This window comes from Mesoplodon mirus, assembly GCF_964341445.2.
Source record: "Mesoplodon mirus genome assembly, chromosome: 14".
Lineage (NCBI taxonomy): Eukaryota > Metazoa > Chordata > Mammalia > Artiodactyla > Ziphiidae > Mesoplodon > Mesoplodon mirus.
Genome location: NC_138990.1, coordinates 11,964,811 through 11,988,635, shown reverse-complemented (window position 1 = coordinate 11,988,635; position 23,825 = coordinate 11,964,811). Strand labels below are relative to the sequence as shown.

The following is a 23,825-nucleotide window of genomic DNA, read 5'->3' as shown; positions in this document are numbered from 1 at the left end:
GCCACGTGCTTATTTGATGCTCGCGTTTACTCAGAGTTGGCACAGTCAAAGCTTGGGAGACGTGATTTGCCCGGTGCTGACCATCTCTTTGGGGCAGAGGGTGAATGCTAAGTCAGGGGCTCTCTCCCTTGGGCATTCGTGGTCCTTTCAATGCCTGGCCCCAACGTGAGTTCGCTGGCCACTGGGCTCTGAGGTTCTCTGGAGAAAACCCAGCCAACCCCAAAGCTGGAGACTAAGAGTCATGGTTTATTGAGTCACGTGGCAGTGGTGGGTTGTCTTTAAAAAAAAAGAAAGAAGCGTCAAGGGGAGAAGCCCGACATGGCAGGGAGACAGGTCACTGAGAGGAAAAGGGCAGCTTGACTCAAGCAGAGCCTCCTTTACAGTATTTACAGTCAGGCCTGGGGAGGGGAGGGCAGGAACGGTGGGAGCCAGAGAGGAAACCGCCATGGCTGGCTTTGCGGGGGTTGTCTTAGGGTCTCTCGGGTAGCTGTGGGCTTGGCAGGGCTGTTGGGAGGGGAGGCGGGTCCCCAGCCATTGTGCCTGGCTCTGCCCTGGGCAGGGCTGCACCCCACCCCCAGGAGCCCGGGGGCTTTGGAATGTCTGTCTCAAGCTGCAGTAGGCTCAGCCAGGCTGAGGTCTGGCTGCCAAGGGGTGGTTCCGTGGCGGGGAGCACCTGGGATGGAGCTCCTACGTTCACAGCAGCAGGTAAAAGGAAGGCGGATGACCACCTTGACCACCAGGCGGAGCTCCTGGTTGGCTGGACCCAGCATTCAGCCTGTGGGCCAAGAGGGAGAGGAGCAGAAAGATCCAAGCAAGCTGCACAGAGAAGGTGGTGCCTCTCAAGGCAGCGGTGCGGGAGAGCCTTCGCACCCGCTGCGGCTTGTGGGCTGGACGGAAGCGCTTACAGCCCGCGGCTGCTAGAGCGTGTCGGTGATGGAGCCACAAAGGTGCCTCTGTGTGTCCCTGACCCCGTCGTGGGCCCCATGTGCCTCTCAAGCCTCTGGCCGTCCCCTTTTCCCCCCCCACTTCTCCTCCGAGTTTGTCTTTTTGGAATGGGACAGTTCTGTCCCCCTGGGACTCCTGCCCCTCATTAAGGAGTCCTGGAGGACAGCGTGGTCTTCTCCAACGTCGTCCGGTCTCTCATGGTTCATTGAGTCAACCACACAGGGAGGGAGCCGTGATGCTGGATTTGTGGTTATTTTTCATGTAATAAATAAAGATTCCTTTGTGTGACTCTCTGGGGCCCGTCCCAGGCCGAGTCCTTCTGTGGCTCAGTCGCTCCCACTGTCCCCATGGCAACTACAGATGGTCAAAGGCCGCGGCAGTGGTAGGTGGCGCGCTTGGCCTTGATGTGGAACTGTAATAATACGGGGAACCTGGACACGTTCGCAAAAAGAACAACAACACTGCTGGTCAGGAGGGGAACCTGCACCGCACAGCCTCTCCCTGCCTCCGCCAACCTTTAAGACAGCACAGGTTAATCATTGATCCCCAGGCCTATCTGATCATCAAAGATTAACTCCCCTCTGGCCCTATTTCCTCCTTCTCTGGCCTCACCTTTGAGTTTCTGGCCAGAAGGAGAACAGTGGCTTCTTGCCCCTCCCGCCATGACTCCTTTGACCTTCAACACCCTTGTATCAGGGAGAGGGCAAGAGAGAGCAGTTACATTTGGGACCCTGGAGAGCCAAGTTCACATGGGGAGATCACTGGGGCTTTCCCCAGCCTTGCCCAAAAGGTGTGAGGCCAGAGGATCTTCTTCTGGGGAAGCAGGGGGACTGGATCCTGACCGGTCAAGGGGGATGCACATTTGAGGGCCTGCACCGGGCAGCTCTGCACACCTGCAGGACGGACAGCCCGGGAAGGTTCCATGGGAAGGGCCTGTCTCAATGCTGTCAGCCTTTCCGGCTAAATCGAACAGAAGGGTGGCTTGAACTTATCTGGCAAACAGAACCCAGCTCAGCCAGCCTCCTAGTCATTTCTGGAGCATCAGGAGGAGAGGGAGCGTCTTGGGAATGGACGGTCCTGCCAGGCCTGCGACGGCGCCCTTGCGGGTGGCCGTACCGCACTGCGGCTTCTGTCCGGCTCAGGTTTGCTCCGAGACCCTTAAGGCCATCCCTCACGGAGACTCCAGTGGGATCCCTCACGTTCCCCATTAAGGGGCCTGGTTTCCTGAAAAGGTTCTCTACCCAGCCCAGGCCCAGGGGGAGACAGGGGCTGAGGAGCAGCCCCACAGCTCACTCTCTGTTCCTCCTGAAGCCTGTCCACATCTCAAGCCAAATAACAGGAATGTGGTGGAACAGAGAATTTCTGTGTAAGGGCTCAGGTGCTGAATCGTGAGTATTTTTGAGTCGCTTAGATGGTTAATGCGGGCGACAGGATGGCATTGTTCGCAATCAGGGTGCTCCCCAGCAGGGCAGCTGGCACTCCTGCAGGGCGCCCCTGCGACAGCGTCTGCAGCTGTGGGACTCTAAGTCCCTGAAGGCAGGGAGTCCCCCTCCAAGACTTTTCTGGAGTCCACTCACCATTGCCCTCCCAAAGCCTGAGCCCTGAATCTTACACAAAACAAAAGATGTAATAGAAATGGCCTTGGGATGGAGAAGAGAGAGAGTGATGCACGGAAGTCTCTCTTTCTCCTGCCTCTTCTCCCAGGTAACCCGGTACCCTGCCTTCCCTCTATCTGCTTGGATTACGGAAAACACCTGTCTTCCCGGGCCCTCCATCTAACTGGGGCCTCCCAGGTCTCAGACAACTTTTGGCTCAGCCTTGCACCCCACCCCCCCCACCCCCCCCACCACCACCACCGCAGAGCAGAGGGCCTGGGCAGCCCCAGAGGCAACTTACTCAGCAAGCTGGAGTTGGGGAAGCGCCAGGCCTCGCTGTAGGAGGAGTAGGGGGTGTGGCCATAGGCGTTGCCAGAGTATTCGCTTCCTGTGGGAAGAGAATGTGAGAGACCCATGAGGTGGAGGCACCAGTGGAAGGCTGGGGATGGGGGACAATGGTCTGCAGGGCAGGCATCGAGCGAGTCCTCCTCCATCAGTCCTTCGAGGGCCCCTCAGTCTGCATCATTTGGGGCAGTGCCTTTTCCATCAGGAACTGGAGGTCCTGCCCCATCAAGATCAGCCCTCACAGGACCCCCAGGAGGTAGATGTTAGTATTGTGCCCATTTGCCAGATGAGGAAACAGAGGCTTGGGGATCTGCAGAAGCTCACACAGCTGGAGGGTTTGGTGGAATTTGGAAGCTGTGCTGTGACCAGGGCCCAGGTTCTAACCACTTCTGCTGCTGCCTGGACCTTCTGTAAAAAGGTCTTTCCAGGAAGGGCCAATGGGAGTGAGAGGGGTTAGGGGTCATGGAAGGACTCAGTAAGGATAAGCTTTGTAGCCTCCCTAAGTATGGTTTGTTAGGGAGGGGCGTGTGTTTGGTTGGGGGGGGGTTTGCTGAGGATGAAGGGAAGGAGAGGGGAGGGCATCTGTGTCCTGGGACTTGCTCCATAGAGATGTGTGTCTCATTTCAAATCTGCCACTGCAAGCCAATTCAGTGCACGATTTACACAAAGCAAATCAGATCACCTCTTTCTGCGAGTGGATTCTTGGCTTCACCAATGGAATTACTTACCAAAAAAATTACTTAAGAATTCCCTTAAATAACAAAGCAGACCACCGCAATTACTGCTGGGGCTTGGGACGGAGCGTAAAGTTGGCAAAACACTTTCCCACACAGTAAGCCCCTTTATTCTCATAACCTTCCGATGAAGTGCTCATCAGTAGCCTCTATAGAAGAGGCAACTGGAGTACGGCACCAGTGAGTAGGGGGCCTCAAATCACACAGCTGGGAAATGACAGAGCAGAAGTTGACCTGAGGGCTCTTAACTTGAAGTTCCAGATCATCCATTTATGTACTTAGGAGACAATTTCATCCACAAAGCCAGGTTCCCGCCAACCCTGAGCTCTGGTGAATCCACACGGCCTTCCAGAATCTGATCTGCTGTTGTGAGCCTTGTGCTTTCTGTGGTTCCTTCCTGATCTCCTTCCCAGAGTCTAGAAGAGAGGCTCAAAGCTGCCTGGCTCTGGAGCTGGCCTGCCTGGACCCAAATCTCCATGCTCCATTTCCTAGCTGTGCAACCTTGGACAAGTCACTGAACCCCTCTGAGCCTTGGTTTCCTCATCTGTAAAATGGGGCAGATTATTGTCCCTATCTCATGGGGTTTTGCTGAAGATTCAATTTGATAACACACATCAAATGCTTAATGAGCACCATGCTTGGAATATAAGAAGCAGTCAAGAAATGCCAGCTTTTATGATTTTCCCATTAGGTAGGCACTAAAATAAAGCTCAGTAGAGCCTCACACCAGTCATCCAACCAGTGTTAAAGCCTGAGCTGGGGTCAGTAGGGGCTTCTTCCCTGCCATAGAAGAAGGCAATTGCACAGCAGGAATGGAAGCGAGGAGGAAGAGCCTGAAGCAGAGGAAGGTAGTAACCTGGTCCTTGTCCAGGGGGTCAGCATAGGCAGTGGTAACAGGAAGTTCCTTAGGGGCGGGGCCTAAGTCTAACACAGGTCAGGAGCCCAACAAGTACATGTATAAGAAGGGAGGGAGAAGAAAAGCAAAGGGATACATACAGAAAGACAGAAACTAAGAAATGATCTCATCCAGGGATTTCCCTGGCGGCCCAGTGGTTAAGTCTTTGCCTTCCAGTGCAGGGAGTATGGGTTCGATCCCTGGTCGGGGAGCTAGCTTCCCACATGCCTCGAGGCAAAAAAAACAAAACATAAAACAGAAGCAATATTGTAACAAATTCAATAAAGACTTTAAAAATGGTCACATCAAAAAGAATTTTGTAAAATTAAATATAGTAAAAAAAAAAACAACAAAAGAAAAGAAATGATCTCATCCAACCGTTCATTTCACAAATGAAGAAACTGCTGCCCAGAGAGGGACATTTGCCCAAGGCCACATGCTCCCTTAGAGCCTGCTAGGACTCTAGCCCCCAGTACTTTTTCCTGTATTCACAATGCGACCTGTCCTGCTTACTGCTGGGTTCAGCGCACCCTGGAAGAAGCCGATTCTACGTTGGTTGCCCAGCAACGCCCTCGGGCTTTGACCCCACCTCACCCAATGCCAACCTCAGCGGCTCCAAAGGACAGGAAGAGAGGTGGAAAGTTCAATGTGTTTGCCCTCTCGCCGTGTTACTTCTTCATGCATTCACTCACTCACTTGCTCACTTATTCACTTATCCAACACACACTTACAGAGTACCTATCTGCTTCGGTCACTTAGAAGTTGGAGTAGGGTACGGTACGCAGGAGGTGGTACACCCCCTGGGTGCAGCATCCTCCCACCACCAGATCTGTCAACCCACCTGCAGCCAAAGCAGATGAAATGTCCCTGCACCCATGAAAGGCCAACCCATCCTCTTTGCTCTGCATCCTGCCTCACTCCCCTGTCTGAGGATTTGGTCCCTACAGTTTATCCCTTCTCTGTACTCTTCATCAACGTCTCCCTTTCCAATTCATCACTCCCTTAGCCAGCACACAGGCTCTGCCATCTTCTCTTTTAAAAATCCTCTTCTTACCCCACATGCCTCTCCAGCTACCAGCCCTTCTCCGCTCCATGGTCTCTGCCCTCACCTCCTCATCCCCCTCCAATCAGGCCAACGCTGATCTCTTCACATCTCCACGACCTCTACCCCGATCACTCCAGTGGTCACCTCCATGTCCATCACCCTCCTCAACCTCTTAGCTGGCTTTGATTCAGTTCACCACTCCCTCCGTGCCTCTGGGTTTCATGATGCCAGTTCTCCTGGTTTGCCTCCTAACCCAAGGGCCTTTCTGACTCACGGGCCCTGCTCGTTCCTTCTCTGCTACGTCTCTGAATGTTGAAGACTAGCCCAGGGCTTGGTTTGTGAGCCTTCTGTGATTTTCCATTCACATTCTCTTTCTAGTGATCTTGTGTAATCCCTTGGCGTTACATAACCGCTTTGTACAATGGCTGAGATGTATGCCCTAGCCAGGATTCTTTCCTGACTTCAGACACACATCATGTGCCTACGGATGTATTCAACTGGTTATCCAGGCGGTGTCTCAATCCTCATATGGCCCAATGGAACTCTTGACTCCCACATGCCGAGTGCTCTACCCTTCCTCTTCTAACCTCCCACATATATACTTGTCACCGCCGTCCATGCCGTTCCCCAAGCCCCAAACCAGGGACTCACGCTTGTTTACAAGCAGCCAATTCACTAGTAAGTGCAGTTGGTTCTACCACCAAAATCCATCCTCAGCGTCTCTGTTCTCCTCCCCTGCTACCTCCATGGCCCACACCACTGTTATGTCCTGTACGAGCTACTGCAGTTGTCCTTCAGTTGGTCCGTTGGTCTCTGTGCTTCCTCTCCTGACTGTCTACAATTTGCTTTCCCAGCGGCCTGAGTAGCTTTAAAATTCGACCCATCCACAAACAACATCTCCTCATTCTGTAGCGCTTTCGCCACTCATTCACTGGTCTTAGATATTTCACCCTCTTTCTTTGTGTGATCATGCTACACTAGTTCCTGCCTTGGGGCCTTTGCACTTGCTGTTCTTTTGGGCTGGGGTCGGTCTGCCCCAGTTTACCACTTGGCTGACCACTTTGAACACCTTCTCAGAGAGGCCTCTCCGGATCACCCAATCTAAAGTAGTTATCTTCTCTCCCTGTGGCTCTTTATTACATCACCCCATTTTATTGTCTCCCCAGGGCTTATCACTATCTGAAATTATCTTGTTTATTCATTCACTGACTTTTTTACTACACTTTTTTCTCCACTATTAGGCTGTAAGCTCCATAAATCGAGGGACCTGTCTTGTTCACTGCTAGATCCCCAGCATCCCATACCATAGATCCTCAACCACTCTTTGTTAAGTGAAACATGGTGAATGGATGGTAGGATGCAAGGATGGTTGAGAGGGTGGATAATGGATAGATGAAGAATGGATACGTGAAAAGATGTATGGAAGGATGGATAGAAGGATGGATGGATGAATGGATGGGTGGATGGATAGATGGATGGATGATGGAAGGATAGAAGAAGGGATGGATGGATAGAAGGATGGGTGAATGGATGGGTGGATGGATGGATGAATAGAAGGATGAATGATAGAAGGATGGAAGAATAGATGAGAAGATACACGGACGTATGTAAAAATGTGTGTAAAGATGAATGGATGGAAAGATGGAGAGATGGGTGGATGGATCCATCTATCGGAGCTCTCGGTACAGCTCCAGAACTGGTTAGAGGGTCATTAACTGGATCGATGAGACAGGAACAACAGCAACAACAATCAGAAGGCACAACAGAAGATGAATGGATAAGAGAAATCTGTGCCCTGATCTGGGTCCTATGTTGCTCTCCTAAAACACATGTCATTATTTCTGGTTTGGTGGGAAGCAGCGTGGTGTAGTATGCTAGATCTGAAAGAATGCTAGATTTGAAATCAAAAAAACTGTGTTTGAACAACCCAGCCACTTAGTATGGTTATGACCCCGAGCACACTACTTCGCTTTTCTATGCTTGTTTCCTTATCTACATAAAACTAAGATCATACCAGCTTCCCAGTCTTATGGTGAGGATTAAATGAGAAATAAATGTATTCCTCTGAATGGCCAGGCACACAGAAAGTGCCTGACAAATGATCTCTTCCTTCCTTCCACAACTGATTGAAGAATGTCATTGGTATGCCTTGCTTTGAGCATTTTGTCTGTACCTAGCACACAGTAGGTGCTCAAGGAAGGTTTGATTTTAATGGAAGGAATCTCGCTTCAGTCAACTTGGAGATTGTAACCACTGGTAAGAGATGGACACGAATACTTTTTCTACAAAAAAATTCCTTAAGAGTTCATTTGCACCATGGAGTTCCTAGGAACCAGGGATGCATTTAAGTAACATTGCATTTTCTGAAAACTGATTTGCATGTAACTTACTGGGAGCCCATCCACCTTGCCAGGCAAGCCCCCTCTTGGAATTCACTTTGCAGTCCATGCTGTACCTGTGTTATTATTATTTTTTTTTTCCACAACACCTACTCAGGGTGAGGTCTTTATGGAAACAACCTGGGGGCCTTTGATGAGAGGCCCAAGCCTTCCAGCTACCTCACAGGTCAGACTCTGGGCCCCAGGAACCACCCCTTGCCCTGGGCCTGCCCCCAGGAACGATCCATAATTAAGAGAAAAGCCCTGTGCTTTACGTCTCCTCCTCCTCTTCTAAGCAGGCGGCAGGGAAAGGTGGAGAGGTTGGAAGGGGAATGGGGGGAGCTGACTGGAGCCTGGGATTTTGATTGAGAGGCCCCATTATCCACACTCTTAAAAAAATAACCAAATCTTTTCCTTTTTTATCTGGACCAATCTCATTTCACGCTCCAGAAGAGGAAGGGAGGGAGGGAGGGAGTCTGGGGCCAGGAGGGAGAGAGGAGTCAGTATTCTGTATTTTCAACGCTGCATTAAGCACATCGCCAAGGTAACCAGGCAGCAACAAGTGCCAGCTCAGCGGGTTCCCAGGGAGCGCAGAGCCTCCTTCCCTCCCGCGCTCCTCCCTCCCCTCCCTCTGCCCAGGAGAGCCCAGCCCACCTGCCTCGCACAGGGCACCCGAGTGGGTGGCTGGTAAAGAATAACCCCTGCCAGTGGGGGAGGGATACAGGCCTGGGTGAATGCCTTGAGTCTCTGGAGTCAAAGCCAGAGAGGCTGGTCCAGGGCTGGCAGGGAGGTCACAGATGCCCTGATTGATTCAGCGCCCCTTCCAGAAGCTCCAGGTCCTCAGGCCTCTCTGGGCAGTGCAAATGGTTCTATTCGACCCTATCCATCCTGGGGTCCTTCCTATATGTTTCCTAAAAGAGTGAGACTCGTCCAAAGAAACTCTCATTGTCCTCACTTGTCCAGACCTTGATACCCCGGGTCACTGCTGGGTGAGGACCACACTGGTGGACAAAGAGACCCCAGTGACTGGCAGGGAGGATTCCAGAACAGTCCAAGTGATGATGGAGAAGTACTCCCAGCTCATCTCACACTTTATAGTACCTTTGGAGTTCTCAGGCCACGGGTCCTGCCTGTGCAGGGTTGAGTGAGTGTGAGGTGTGAAGAAGGTTGTATTTCAACCATCTTCACTGCCATCATCACCAACACCATGCAAACTACCTTCCCATGCAAAATGGGAAGGTAGTCAAACCTTCCCATTCTGGAGACCCCACCTAACCTGCTGATTTTCTCTCCATCTACACCACGTGCCAACAACCACAATGCTTCACCCTTGTACCTTCTTCCATTGCCCCATGTCCTGCAGGCCCATGAGATTCTGCCTCATCCAAGGACTCTTGGCCAGGTGACAAGACATCCTGTTCTGCCCAGGTCATGATTTTACAGAAAGGGTAAACTGGGATTCACCAGAGTTAAAGAACTGGGAGACCACGGGTTGCTTATAGGCTAGGCTTAGGTTTAGCTCACAGTGTTCTGATGGCCCCCAGCGGCCTCTCCATCAAGGCTCACTGCATCACTGGAAGAAATGGCAGAGTTCCGATTTGAACACCAGTCTGTCTCAGTCCCTCCCTTTTCATCATGGTGGGTAAAACAGGAGCATCTGGGAAGAAGATGCTGGGGCTGAGCTGGAGAGAGTTATGGAGCCAGGACTGCACTGAAGTCTCTTCTCCAGGCATTTATAAGAAGATGCACCTCTCAGTCCACCCTTCCTTGCCCTTTGGGAAGCCTGTGCGAGGGGCACAGCTCACCTCTTGCCCTCTCTTGCTCTGCCTGGGGCCACCACTTCCTCTTTGCAATGCTTCCCCTCCTGCCCAGCCCCTCCCCTTACCTGCCACCATGCCTGCGATGGCAGAAGAGGCATAGCTGCCCTGTCCACTGGTGGGGATGTGGGGTGGGTATCCAGGCAGCGTGGGCCCCACCATCTCTCGCCCTGGAAAAATACAGCAAAGTGTCATCAGGTGGGCCACTGTGGGCTCCTGTACTTACTGTCTTGCTCCCCTGAGGCTCAGCAAGCCTTCCCTCTGCCATTCCTGCTCTCTCCCAAGTCATTCTCCAAACCCACTTCCTCCCCCGCCCTCCTCCTCTGAGCCCAGGCTCCTCTCTCCTCTGCTGGCCTTGACCAGGCCACAGGCTCCACCATGCAGGGTGTCCTGGTTACTGCAGTCCTCTATGGTTCCCTGTTCTCCAATGATTTTATTTACACAAATCTTATTCATCCATAAAAATGTCATGGTATTGGAGGGAGGCTGAGGGCTATGTCTTCTGGGTCTTTGTGGTCCCCCCTGGCATCCACATAGCAGCCAGCACAGCTTGACCTAAATAAATACATTAGAGGCCACTGGACTCAAAGCTCACATCTCCAGCTCCGAGGAGAACCAGGAACAAGGCCCTATGAAGGGATGGCAAAGGTGTGGCCTGGTGGCCCATCACTCTCCTTTTCCAAACCTGTGGCAGATCTTGCTAATCAATCACTGCACTCTTTGCCGCTGAGCCAGAGGGAGGGTCCTGCCACTCGACCTGGCCTTTCAGGTGGATACAACCTATCAGAGTTGCAAGAGACGTGAAACATATCGCCTCTTCCTGACGTGGAAAGGAGATGTGGGCTGACAGACCGTGTTTACACAGGCCCGTGAACCACTGACATCTGTCCACGCCATTCCTGAAAAGAACCATCTCTCTCTCTGTTTATCTATAAGTTGTGGGTAATACTCTGGCCTTGGTGACACAGAGGCTGCTCTGTGAAGTCCTGATTTCCCTGGCTTTGCCTCTCCTCCACATCAGGTAGTCAAACCTTCCCATTCTGGAGACCCCACCTGACCTGCTGAGTTTCTCTCCATCTACACCACGTGCCAACAACCACAATGCTTCCCCCTTGGCCCTTCCTCCATTGCCCCGTGTCCTGCAGGCCCATGAGATTCTGCCTCATCCAAGGACTCTTGGCCAGGTGACAAGACATCCTGTTCTGCCCAGGTCCTGAACACTGTCCCAGCACATTTATGAATAACTCCCATTCCACTCTCAAAATGCCCCAGTTTGAATGATGAAATTATTGGGTCGTCCTAGCTTGTGGCGATGTTTTTACAAGGGTTCTGAACCTCAGACCTATTGACACTTGGGGAGAGATAATTGTCTGTGAGGAACTGTCTTGTGCATTATAGGATGTTGGGTCTACCCACTAGATGCCAGGAGCAGTTCCCACCCAGTGTGACAACCCAAAATGTCTCCAGATATTGTCATATGTCCCCAGGGGGGCAAAATCACCTCTGAATGAGAACCTGTGTGTTAGATTATCACCATTACCAGAATGCCTTTACCTTTTCCACACTGGGGGCTAGGACTTCCATAGCCTCCCTGTGACCCTCTGTCAACCAGCTTACCGAGTCCACCCCCTCCATGGCACTGTTTGTCCAACTTTCCTCCCATCCATCCCCCCGAGGCCCTTCATATGTCGGGCGCTTCAGGGGGTGCCTAGTAACAATGGGAGGGAAGGTACCTCGCATGGAACCCTGTAAGTTGTCAATACAGCAGTATCTCCCTCCTTACCTCTAGTTCTAGAGGTTCCCTGAAGACCGTTCATTCATTGGACAAATACTGATGGAGTAACTCTGATATCCTAGGCACTTTTCAAAGCACTTGGGGATACAGCAGTAAGCAAGAATGCTAAATTAGCAAGGCTAGGCGCTACGTCATGATGGGGATAGACTGGGATGGGCATTGGAGCCAAGTCCAAGTCTGGGGGGGGCGGTCAACAAACAAGACCAGGCCTACTGGACTTCTGCCTTTCCTCTGCAGGGAAGGGTCCAGGAACCAGAGGACTTTGGTCCTCATTCTGCTTCTACAACTAATTTTCCAAGTGCCCGAGACCAGCCACCTACGTACCTCAAGCCTCAGTTTCTTCACATGCAAAATGGGATAAAAAATAAGAGTAGCCTTATACACCTTGTTACTATTACCAGAATGTTATCAGCATAATTCAGAGCTAAGGTTACATGCCACAGGTGAACACTGATTCGTGCAAAGGACACATTCTATAAATTGTTACATGTCAAGGGAAACCTTATAGAATAAATCCTATTGGAAAGGAGCCATCGGTTTATTATTTAAAATTGTGTGAATGTTTTTGTAAAAATGAACAACACCGCCTAATTTCCTAATTTGTTTGAGTATAATGTCCAGCAGTGGTCAGTGCTGGACCAAACAGAAAGGAACCCACTGGAATCCGACAGATGGGTCCAGTTCACTTGACACAGGCCTGAACAAATGAGGGCTTGGCCACACAGGTGAGGAAAGGGAAATTTCAATATATTTAGAAGGATAGGGAGAAGTAGGCAGAAGATATACCAAGGGAAAATCTGATCTTTCTTCGAAAAAGACTGCAATACGATCAGCTCTCAGACTCAGCCCCTTGGACCCTTGGATGAAGCCCCTGGTCAGGTACCAGAGCCCATGAGAGGCAAGGAGTGACATGAAGCCTGTGTGGGCAGGAGGAGGACACATGGTGTACGTGACATGAGTAGGAGAGTGATGGAAGAGGGTGGTGGCTCATTCAGGCCTGATGCCTTTTCCCTTTCCTCTTCCCTCCCTACTTCCGAGAGAGAGACAGACAGACAGACAGACAGACATCTAGGTCCAGATTGTGGCTGAGGAACAAAGTACTTAATTTTCCTGACCTGCACCTTCCCGTCTGTCTCAAGAGGAGCTAGGCTAGATGACAGATTATAAATTGGGCTCACCTTAATTAATATTTGACTGATTGGTAGGGGGCTTCCTGGTGCATTGTGTTGAGAAGGATTCTGAGGCCGCATCTGTGTCTGCTGTGATTGGGGTTGGTGGTATAGCTTGGCTCTCAGGCCACCTATTGGCTAGGGTTGGCCTAGGGGCTCTACAGAGCTCTTTCCGGCCCTGGAGCCCTGTGGTCCCACATTCCCCTTCATTCTCCTCTTATCCTGTCCCTTTCCATCACCTGGTCCTGCTGCTTCTTGAGCTTTGCAGCTCAGCGGGCAGACCACCAGGGTGCAAACTCCCCTTAAGCCACAACTTAATTTAGTCACCGTTGCACCCATGGGTCCCATCCCACGAGAACTAGCTCCCAAACTGCTCCTTGGGAAACTGAATTCACCAGCCTCACTCCCCTGTATTCTGAGATTTTTCATCTTCGTCTCCCCTTAGTCACCTAACTTTCTCCTAGTGGGATGGAGGTTTCTGAATCAGATGCTGGAGCAAACTCCTGAAGCCTTCCTCCCCTGAAGCTTGGCCCCCTTGAAAAGCCTGCTGAGACAGTCTTCAGGACGGCCTTCACCCGGACTCCGTACCATCAACTTTCCCACCAATCTCGCAAGACTCTGCTTCAATTCCTTAAATATGTGGGTTTCTCCCAAAGCCAAGAACTTTGCAACCTTCTTAGAAATGAAACCACAGAAGCCATAAGGCGGAGGCACCCTTTCACAGCCTATTTTATGGACTTAATTGATTTTTAAGGCTCTTCACCACAAGTTTATCTTTGGTTTGTAATTCCATCTCCTCTGTACTCAAATATACTTCCACTACAGTCCTATGTTTAAGAAGCTGACACAGACACAGGTCTACATTGACTGGCTGGGAAATGGGGTTTTAGCAGAGAACACTAGCACCCCAGAAATACCGGTAAATGTTCTAAATATCGGTAGAGGCCAGGATCAGAGCCAGGACTTGCAGGAATTCTGAGGGTAGAGGTGATTTCAGACCATTTTATCCGCTCCCTTTGATGTCTGCCCTCTCTGTGACCTCTTTTCAACTCCTTATCTTGCTCTGATAGCAAGGAGAATTTATGGCAATCCAGAAATCTCTTTGGCAGGATTAAATATAATTTTGCACAAAAGGATGGAGGCGGGTCATGGGCACTTTGATGATAAAACCGAAGTCAGGGCTTTCTCATCAGCTGAGCGGGACTCAGCCCTGGAACAGCCAGGACAAGGACAGCCTCAATACTGCTCTCGGCCAGTGTGCTGGGACCCCAGACTGGGGCATCTGATGGGAACTGGGAGTAGAGTTAGGATCAATCCTCCTGTTCCCCAAACCCCGAGGTTTCTTCTTTCTTGGCTGATTAGGGAGAAGTTGAGACGCGGATAATACCACCCCGGACATCGTACTGGCAGAGACACTGGGCTGGGAGGGGACTTGACCCCAGGGAGGCGGGCAGAGACCTGGCGGGAGGTGGCAGGCAAGGTCCATAGGAAGCTACTCGGAGGAGGAGAGCTGGGAGGGTTCACGTAGGTGACATCTCATTATGGAATGAAAATTCGCCTGGTCCTCCTTCGTCTCCTCTGTCTGCAGCAGCAGTACCTCGGATTAACTTGGTCTGGACTTCCTTTTGTTTTTTTCAAGCTCACCTCTTCCTCCTTTGGATAGGTTTCCAGCCCCCAGACTCTTGAGATCATTCCCCTCCTTTTTTTTTTTGGCTGTGCTTCATGGCTTGTAAGATCTTAGTTCCCCAACCAGGGATTGAACCCAGGCCCACGGCAGTGAAAGAGCTAAGTCCTAACCACTGGACTTCCAGGGAACTCCCAGATCATTCCCCTCCTAAGCTGCTTTCTCTCTGCCGTGTCCCCCCAAGTCCGCTCACTGTGGCTCAGCCACGTGGGAAGTATTTAGGTCCAATCTTGACCAGAGGCGGCAGGGGGGACACTCCTTCAGGAGCTCCAGGCCAACACATGGGCTCAGCACGGATTCTGCCATCATGGGCCTTGTGCCTGATCCACGGGGCGGGCCTAGCTCTGTGAACTGCGGCCTTGACTTGCCTCCTGTTCTCGGCAACCTCCTGGACCCAGCCGCTCCAAGCCTGGCCACTGCTTGCTCTTCTCAGAGCCCCTGCCTCTGGGGGGGGGGTGCCTCTTCAGCCCTCAGGCTGGGCTCTGCAGACTTCACGGGGGTCACACCCTGCACATCGGCCTCACCTGGGCCTGGCTCCGGGGGCCAGCTGTCTAAATGACCACTGGGTGTCTGCTGCCCACTGCTTTGTCCCATGGGGGCCTGACCTCCCAGTCCTGCAGCTGGCTCGGAGAGGGGGCACATCGATTAAACTAAGAGCTCACAGAAGTTGGAAGCATCAGCCCTGATGTGACTGCATGGTGGCTGGGGGTGCTTGAAGCCCTAAAAGGGGAGAAAGCGTGGGAGCTTTGGGGCAGGGACTTTGCACTGAGCTGTTGCCACCACACTTCACACCACCACCCAGGTCTGTGCTCTGATATATCTGCTTCCCACTGCCCTGTGTCCCTCCCGCTCCTCTCTGGCTGGTCCTGCCAAGACTCTCCACAGCTCCCACTGCAAGTGAAGAACTGCTCCCCGTCACCGCATGCTTCACCCACACCCTCATCCCTTACCTGCCTCATCCCAGCCCTCCTGGCCCCGGCCCACCATGCGCACAAGGCAGGCAGTCTTGCCCGGTGACTGGGCCGGTCCACCCCACAGTGGATGTGAGTCTCTTCTATTCCCCCCTCCCTCCCTCCCCATCCCATTTTCTCTGGCTGACATCACTTCACTCAGCTCACAGAGTTTTCTTCTTTAATCACTTTGGTCAAAACAAATGACCCATCTCCGCTGACTTCACCCTCTTTTGAAATTCTGCACTGAATCAACACTTTCCTCCTTGCTTCAGACCCTTACACATTGCCTCTCTGCCCACACACTGGGCTTCCTTTATGAATCCTTTGTCTCTGTGCCCACCTCTTCCAAGAGGACCTCCCTCATTAGACGCAGGGATGCACAGAGGAAAAAAAAAAATCCTAGGTGCCAGACAGACATAAAACATACAGACAGTTACAAGAAAGGGTCAGTGAACTTGAATAAGAGGACCGTGTGGTCCCTCTGGGCGGGCAGAGGTCTGGTTCTTTTGGTGCAGTGATTTTCAAGTCCAAGGGCTTTCCGTGGGCAGAGCCCCTACTTCAGACAGAGCAGCTCTTCATTTGTCTGGTTTGGATACCTGGCTTCTGTCAAAGGTTTCATTTCAAGAGAGTGCTGCGAGGTCCAGCAAGTTTGAAAACCACTGGTCCAGAAGGGCTGGCCCACTCCTGGCTTCCCCCATGGGTCCTGGTTCAATGCCTTGGACCCACATCTGAAACTGTCTCATCTCTGTGGCAGCCCTTTAGATACCTGAAGACTGTTATGGGTCTCTGCCCCCCCATCCCTACCCCTCACTCCACCTCAGGCCTTCTCCCTGGCCAAGCCAAACACCTCCGACTTTTTCAGCCACTGCTCAGACCCTGGCTAGACGGGCTGATGTCCTTTTGCCAGGGAGACCCAGCTCTGCTGGGGTCTGACCCACATGCTGCATGCAGGCGGAGCCCTCACCATGGTCCTATTCAGGGACTTCGGCCAGGCCCTTCTCTCTGGGCCTGTCGCCCATCAGTGTAAGGAGAGATTTGGTCTAAATGCCCCTAAGATGCTTCCAGCTTTAAATGTTTTGAGTTGGATGAGGTTCCTGATGGGAGGTCCCTGCTCCCCCCTCTCTTGGGTTGGTGAGTCACTCTGCTTGAGTGTCCTCCAAGGGTGACACTCTTAAGCTGGGCACAAGGAGAGTTACACTATGGAGATCCAACTGGGGCTTACCCTCTGTCTTTAGAAATTTGATCCAGAATTTGGCTCCCAAAGCCAATGCCTTTCTCCCTCCAAAGTTTTCTTTTTTCCTTCTTTTGTATGTTTTACCCAGACCAAGTGTTCAGGGCTTTACGGAGCCTGGCTCCTGGCCTTAGGGTCCCTGTTCTTCCATGGGGCCTTGGGTGGAGGTTCTGGAAATCTGCCGGGCACCCCCAGAGTGCCTGCCACCCCGACGGTCTGACTCTGCAGGCTCGGAGGGGGAACATCTTGGCACCTCCACAAGTTGCCGGAGGAATCAGGAAATGGGGTGATGGTGGAGAGGACTGGGGGCCGGAGAGGGGGCTGGACCCACAGCAGGGGACCGGCGTCCGGCCCTGAGGACCCCCCTCCCTCCCCCCACGATGGCTGCACAGCCCGGGACCTCCCTGTCGTACCTGAGAGGAGGGCCTGGCCCGTGAACTGCCCGTACACGGAGGCAGCATGGGGAAAGGCATTGAAGGGCGGGACCGAGGCACCTGCTGGGACCCCGGAGCCGACTTGCTGCAGATCCAAAAAGGCGGAGCTAGATAAAGAGGAAGGGGTGGAGCTAGAACTGGACACCTCGGGGGTTTCCTGCTTTATGGCGAAGGGTGAATGAGGATCTGCCGGAGGGAGGGAGACAACAAGGAGAGAGGGGTGTGAGATGATGGGGTGGGAACATGCACAAACCAAGCCATGAGGTGCGGGAGGGGTGCGGCGGCGCGGGGCCGGGGGGCGGGCTGCTCCCTGAGGCTGGGCGTGGAGGGGGGAGGTGGGCGGGGCTACGCGGTGCCCCTCAGGCCGCGGGAGGAGGGGAGGGGCCGCTCGACCTCCCTGCTGTGCCTCTGTGAATGTAGACGCGGCTTCGTGTGCCCTGCGCTGGGGGGCAGGCGGAGGAGAGGGGCCGAGGATAGAAGGCGAGACCCTCTGGACCCGCCTGGAGGCCCAGCCAGCAGAGCCCCACTCTGCTCTCCAGGCCCAGGGCCGTAACACCTTCCTTCTCTCCATCCGCCAGCTCTGCCCTCCAGCCCATCCTGGCAGCTGGGGCCACATGGCCCAGGAGATTCCGGGCATCGTACCTGCCACCACGGGGTAGGTCTGATGAGTCGAGAGGTTGCGCCCCAAGGGTGTATTGGAAGGGGTCAGGGTGGCTTTCCCGTCGTCCAGGGCGCTGTTGAGCAAGGGCAGCGGGTAGAGGCCCTGGCGAACAAAAAGAAGTCAGTGCACAGAGGCCGTGGGTCGCAGGCCCACCTAGAAACCCCGCGGCCCAGTCTCCCCAGGAAACACTCCCTTCCTGTGTCCCCCCTTCCCGCTCAATCTCGACTCCACTTAGCCTGCTTAATTGGCTCTTATTCTCAGACTCACAGCCCTTCTGTTTTCCTCCCAGTCCCAGGCTCAGGACCTTCCCTTCCGCAGCCCCGGAATTCAATGCCGGCTAGTGGTGCACAGGCCAGGCACAGAACAGAGCAGCTCCTTCCAAGGACCACGCCCTGCCTGGACGCTGGGCTCCTTCCTGGTCTCCTCACCCTGTCTGGGCCCACAGAGAACAGGATGCAGGGCTGGGGCAGTTGGCACAGGAGACTGTTCAGGTTGCTTTGCTCCATTCATTAAGTTATTCTTCTCCAGATCACAAATGCAGGCACAGAGAGGTCAGGAAACTTGCCACACTCTCACAGGGGCCGAGCCAGGATTTAAACCCCAGGGGTCTGGCTCCAGGGCCCATGCTGTCAACCGCTGCTCTGCAGTGGGTAACATCATGACCACTTCTTACACTTGCAAAGAGCGGACATTAGATTTTGCCTGTGTTATCCTGATCCGTTGCCCCCAGCAGCCCTGTGACATGGGTGAGCAATATTAGGTCTGTTTTATATGCCGAGAGCCTGAAGCCCAGAGAGGTAAATGTCCCAGGTGCGTATGAGACAGAGACTAAATCGAGGACAGCAGTTCCTGACCCAGGCATTTTCTCCTTCAATAAAATGACACACCCGATACCCCAGCAGAATAGGTGGATTTCTCTCCCCCCGCCCCATATCCAAGCAAATATAAATGTGCACATTCAGCTTGAAGATTGTAGGGGGTTAATTTGTTTAAAAGATTCTTTATCAGGTACCTGGGGATTTTCTTAGTTATGACCTCATTTTAGATTTCACTCGGCCTCCCCTGACATGAGCAGGCCATCTCCTAAGATGGCCTCCAAGAAGAACTTGTTCAATTAAAGGCAACGGTACATCACCCCTCACCATGACTCCCTCCCACCAGGGCACGAGGTGTGTGCTCACACCTGCTCCCCATACATGGATCACACACGTCACAAATGCCCTGTGTGAACTAGTGTGCAAAACTGAAATCAAGGCTTGCTCCGTGGTTACATAACGGCTCCTCTAAAGGCAATCGCTTTCAATGATTTCCATCGAGCTGGGTTCTCCAAGGAGCCACAGCAGTTTCTGGTTGTGTGCCAGGCACTTCTGGAAGCTGCAGTCAATTCTGGAGGCCACAAGGGCACCATTATCATGTAGCAGCAATTACTGACTAAATGGCGCTCTGGTTCCATGCCTTCCGGGGGGGCTTCCTGCTTCTAGGCAGGATGGAGTTGCTTAGAGCCTGGCTTAATGAAATTGAACAAGATGCCTAACTTCTAGAGAGTGTAAGAAAAGTTTAAAATGCTTTATGGATATGTTGATTTGATACCAAATACCTTCTCAGAATCCTCTAACTTTCTAAAATTTAGGCAATTCAGTGAAAGACAAACCAACCTATATAGTCAGACATTTCGGGGATGTTGCACTGAATGGCTTAAACATCCCCATGATGACTGGATTTCTTACTGGGATTGAACTTGAATTGGGGTTCAGAGGGCACAATGCTTTAGGACTTGGGTGAGTTTGAGCCCTGGATCTGCAAGGACCCGCCAAGTAGCTTTAGTCTCCTTGACCTCTCAGAGCCTTGGCTTTCTCACCTGTATAACAGGGATAATAGAATCTGCTTCACAAGGCTGATGTAAGGATTAAATGAGATTTTATATACCTACATTAAATGCTTAGCCCAGAATGCTTGGTAGCACAAATGCTCAATAAATAGCTATTTCAGAGTTATGTGAAGAGTCATAAGCTCCCCAAAGCTTGAGTCTCTGTCTTCATAATATTCCCATTCTGTTGATCTGCTTCTTGATGCACTTGTAAAATAGAGGAACGAGGGCTGGGCAGACTCCTAACTACGCCTGGTGGTAAAATAGCAACCAGAAGTGAGGCCACAGGACGTTTCTGTTGAATGCTTTGCCCCTTGTTGACTTTATAGAAGAGATGGCCATGTCTTCGCCCCATCCTGAGGCCAGGTGTGAGGACCTGTGCTTCTCTCCTGGCTCCCTAGGCCAGAGGGCCTTCCTGTGCCCGGTGAGGACACACGGAGTGTTCCTTCAGCAGTGCTGACAGCGCTGAGGGTGGGAAAGGTAAGGAGCCCCGGGCACAGGCTGGGTTCTCCCTGCCGCTCACCACCGAGCAGGGGAATGGAGGACGGAGTAGGTGACTGGCTGAGGGGGGGAATGAATCAATTATGGGCGCGGTGGAGCCTCTGTCTTCTCATCTGTAAGGTGAGGGGTTGGAGTAGTTCCGTGGTTTTCAGGCTCTCTTTTTCCAGTCTTCAAATAAGAACTCACATAGGAGCATCGTATTTAAAGCAGGTGAAGTGAACGGATCTGAAGGAAACCAGGGCCGGCAGGGCTGAGCTCCACGACCATTCACTTCCCCAAGCCCTCTCTACGTTCTCTGGCCCTGGGTCATCTCCACACAAACGGGAAGACTGGACTGGGTGGGCCCTGCGGTCCCTCTGCCTCAAGACTCTCCATTGCATGACTCCCCATGTACATATGCCAGCTTGGTGCTGGGTCTCGGGGCTCCTTGTAATCAAGCAGGGCCCCTTGTGGGGCTCAGGAACAGAGCCAGGAAATGGCTCTGCGGCCCAGCGGGTCTCAGCAGCAGGGTTTCTCTACTCTCCCAGGACACTGGGTTGTGCAGGCTCCGTCTCACACAGCGGGTTCCCGCAGGCCCACCGCTGTGGCCCCATTGGGCTCCCCCACCCCCGCCCCACCCTGCCCCGGGAGCCATGTGCTGCCTTGCGGCTGAGTAGTGCCCGGGCCCTCTCCCCAGGTCTGCTGACGGCCAGCCTTCTCTGCAGCCCTCCTGGTTGCTACAGCCCAGGCTGATAAAATCGCTGACGCAGATTGCCTGCCCAGCTGCGTTGCTGGCATCGGCCCAGCAGCCCAGAGGGTCACTGGCAACGGTTCAGTTGATTATTGGCATCGTCACCATTGGCCTACTCGGATCTTAAAGATGTACGGGCATGCCTCACTCCTGCATCCGGTGACAGCGTGTGCAGAGAGGGCTGAGCAGACACCCGCCTAGAGAATCCTCAGCTGGTTGACCAGGTGGGGTGAGGCAGGGAGACACTGCAACCGCAGTGTTGATAAAAGATAATGAACCGAGAGGCCAGCGGGCCTGGCAGTTCGGACGGAGGTGTGGAGTCTTTGTTGGGCTCTGTGGGAGACCTTGGACATCTCTGCCAGCTTTTCACAGAAGCCAGCCCACGATAAGCCGTTTCACCTGCCCTGAGCACCGGAAATAAAACTTCCCTTGTAGCTTGTAGTTTATTGTGCTGGATTTCTCAAGGCATTCACTCAATCTACCTTTACTGAGCATCTGTTATAAGAGGGGCGCAGTGTTAGGTGCTGGAGACAAGAAAAGATGTTTTGAGATGCTGCCCTGTCCTTAAGAAATCTGCTGTGTCTTTACATCTCTGTCCACTAGGCAATTACACTACCCCGTGAGTTCTGGGGGGCAGCCACCCGGACGTGCAGAAGCAGGGGCGCGGGCGAGATGAAGCATGTCTGAGGAGCGAGGAAGGATTCGTGGACCAGGTGATGCTTGAGCTGAGTCATAATGGCCGAGTGGTATTTTTCCAGGCAGAGAAGTGGGAGGAAAGGCATTCTGCGAGGAGGGCACACCGCGTGCTGGGGCAGAGGGGCGTGAGCAAGTGTGGCGTGATGGGGAGCGTGAACAAGGCTCACGGGGTGGGCAGGCGTGAGTGGCCCAAGGCGGGGCTGGAGCTGCTGGCGGAGGTCATGCTGTAGAGGCCGGAGCTGCGGCTTTATTGCTGTGGGACCTGACCCCACCGTCTAGGGAAGTCACCGCGGCAGGGGCATGGCATGGTTGGCTGCATTGCCCTAAGCTCAGAGGCTGTGGGTGAGGGAAGGCAACAGGGCTGGGAGGATGAGGAGGAAGAAGCTAGCGTCTGGTGAAACAAAGCCTGTGACGGCCTTGGAGCTGCAGGAAGCAGCACGCGCCTGAGCCCATCAAGCAACTCCTAGCTGCTTCCAGAGCCGCAGGCTGATTAGGGAACTCTCAGAGCCCGTGCCTTGCTCCGGCAGCACCCCCCCACTGTCTGCTAACCTCCCACGCCCGGCTGGCCCCTCACCTGCTCGCCTTTGGTGTGGCTGGGGGAGACATAGGCCTCCGGGTACTGCTGTCGATCAAAGGGGCACTCAAGCGGCTCAAGGTGGTGCTGGCTGAAGGCGTCCGTGCGAAGGTGCTTGCGGGGCCCACTGCCACTGCTCTGGGAGTCAAGGCTCAGCCGACAGCTGTCCTGGTCACCTGGTGGGTGTCCCCAGGCAGGGAGAAAGCTTTCAGGGGCCCGTCCACCCATCCCCCAGGCCCGAGCTGGGGAGCAGACTTGCTTCAGGGGAGGGAAAGGACCAGGCTCCCTCAGGGTGGCTTAGAGACCGGCCCGAAAGCCCTGGGCCGCAGGGGGCTTGTGTCCCATCAGAGCCTCAGCAAACTGCCCTCCTGCGCCCCCAGCCTGCCCTCGGGTTCCCACAACACTCACTGTCGTCCAGTTTCCTCTTGCTGTCGCTGCCGGGCTGCGTGATCCCCAGGAGCCCGTTGATGGAGTAAGTTGAACCCAGAGAATCGGACTGGGGAGACTCTGGGGGCGTCACGGCTGAGCTGGGGACTGCAGTGGGGCGAGACGGAGGGTCAGGACGTGGAACTGACACCCCTCAGAGCCCCTGCTGCCACCGTGGAGGGGTCGGGGGCACCGCGGGTGACAAGGGTCTTGCCTGAGGTGGTTCCACCCTGGAATATTTCAGAGCAAGGCTGTGTCCCGACGGAAGGGCTCCGTCTACACACCTGGGTGTGTCTGTGTGGACGTGTTTGTGTGTGACTCTGGGTGTGTATGCAGATGGGTGTGCGTGTGCAAGGGGCTGGGTGTGCCTGCGGCACCCTTGGTACTCACTCAGCGTGTGTCCTGGGCTCAGGGACTTGGTGGCCACGCAGCCATCCATGGGAAGGTTGAATGGTTGCTGCACTTTGGTCCGGATGATTCTGTAAGGAAGACGAGAAAGGCCCTTAGAAGAGAAGGAAACAGGGCTCCTGGATGCCCCAGATCCAGTTGCCTTTTTGAGATCCCACTTGGGTATCTAAAGGCACCTCAAACTCAGCCTGTCCACACTCAAACCCGAGACCTTACTCCTCATGCCTGGTCCTTCCCATTTCACGATTAGTCCCCCTGGTCACTCAAGGCATAAATGCACGTGGGGCTCAGCATCTGCCTCCCTCCCTCCTCCATCGAGCCTGCCATCAGGTTCTGTGGGTTTGACCTTGTAAATCTCTCCAGCATCCATCCCTCTCTGCGTCCCTCACTGCCAGCACCAAACTCTCCCTCCAGGGTCACTCACTGGCCCACCCCTCTCTGCTATTGACCCTTTCTAATCTTTTCTTTCTATTGCAGCCAGAGTGGACTTTCTGAAATGCAAGGCAGCCTCGGGCTTAACGTCCGCCAAGGTTCTTCCCATTGCTTCTAGGTCAGAGGCGAGAATACGTAGCACGGTGCCCAGCCTCTGAACTGCAGCCTTTCTTCACATCTCCACCTCAGCCGACTTCATGCTCCCCTTCCTCCACCTACTGGCTTTCTTTCAGCTTCTTGTATAAGAGCCTATTCGCCACAGGGCCTTTGCACGTGCTGTCTCAGAGCTCCTTTCATCATCCCCCCCGCCCTTTCACCTAGTTAACTCTTATTAGTTATTTCTTACTCCAGGCATCATTTCAGAACCTCCCTAAACAAAGTCACCCTCTGCCAGCTCAATACCCTCATATTTCTCTCCTTAGCCAAACTTAGAGCTGCATTTCTTACAGTTGTTTGCATGGGCACTTGATTAGGACTCGATTAGTGTGTTTTCCCACTGGACTGTAAGGG

General features: G+C 53.4%; 1 protein-coding gene across 1 annotated transcript in view; it reads right to left on the bottom strand.

The window, feature by feature from the left end:
• Positions 1 to 232: 232 nt before the first annotated feature.
• Positions 233 to 23,825, bottom strand: part of PAX8 (paired box 8) — a 58,268-nt gene continuing 34,675 nt past the window's right edge. The window contains exons 5-12 of the mRNA XM_082642787.1: positions 22,866 to 22,954; positions 22,458 to 22,583; positions 22,050 to 22,225; positions 17,663 to 17,783; positions 17,000 to 17,206; positions 9,823 to 9,924; positions 2,842 to 2,928; positions 233 to 1,376 (exon numbers count right to left, since the gene is read on the bottom strand). Coding sequence (XP_082498913.1) covers positions 1,300 to 1,376; positions 2,842 to 2,928; positions 9,823 to 9,924; positions 17,000 to 17,206; positions 17,663 to 17,783; positions 22,050 to 22,225; positions 22,458 to 22,583; positions 22,866 to 22,954 — 985 coding nt within the window. The 3' untranslated portion in view covers positions 233 to 1,299. The remainder of the gene's footprint in view (positions 1,377 to 2,841; positions 2,929 to 9,822; positions 9,925 to 16,999; positions 17,207 to 17,662; positions 17,784 to 22,049; positions 22,226 to 22,457; positions 22,584 to 22,865; positions 22,955 to 23,825) is intronic.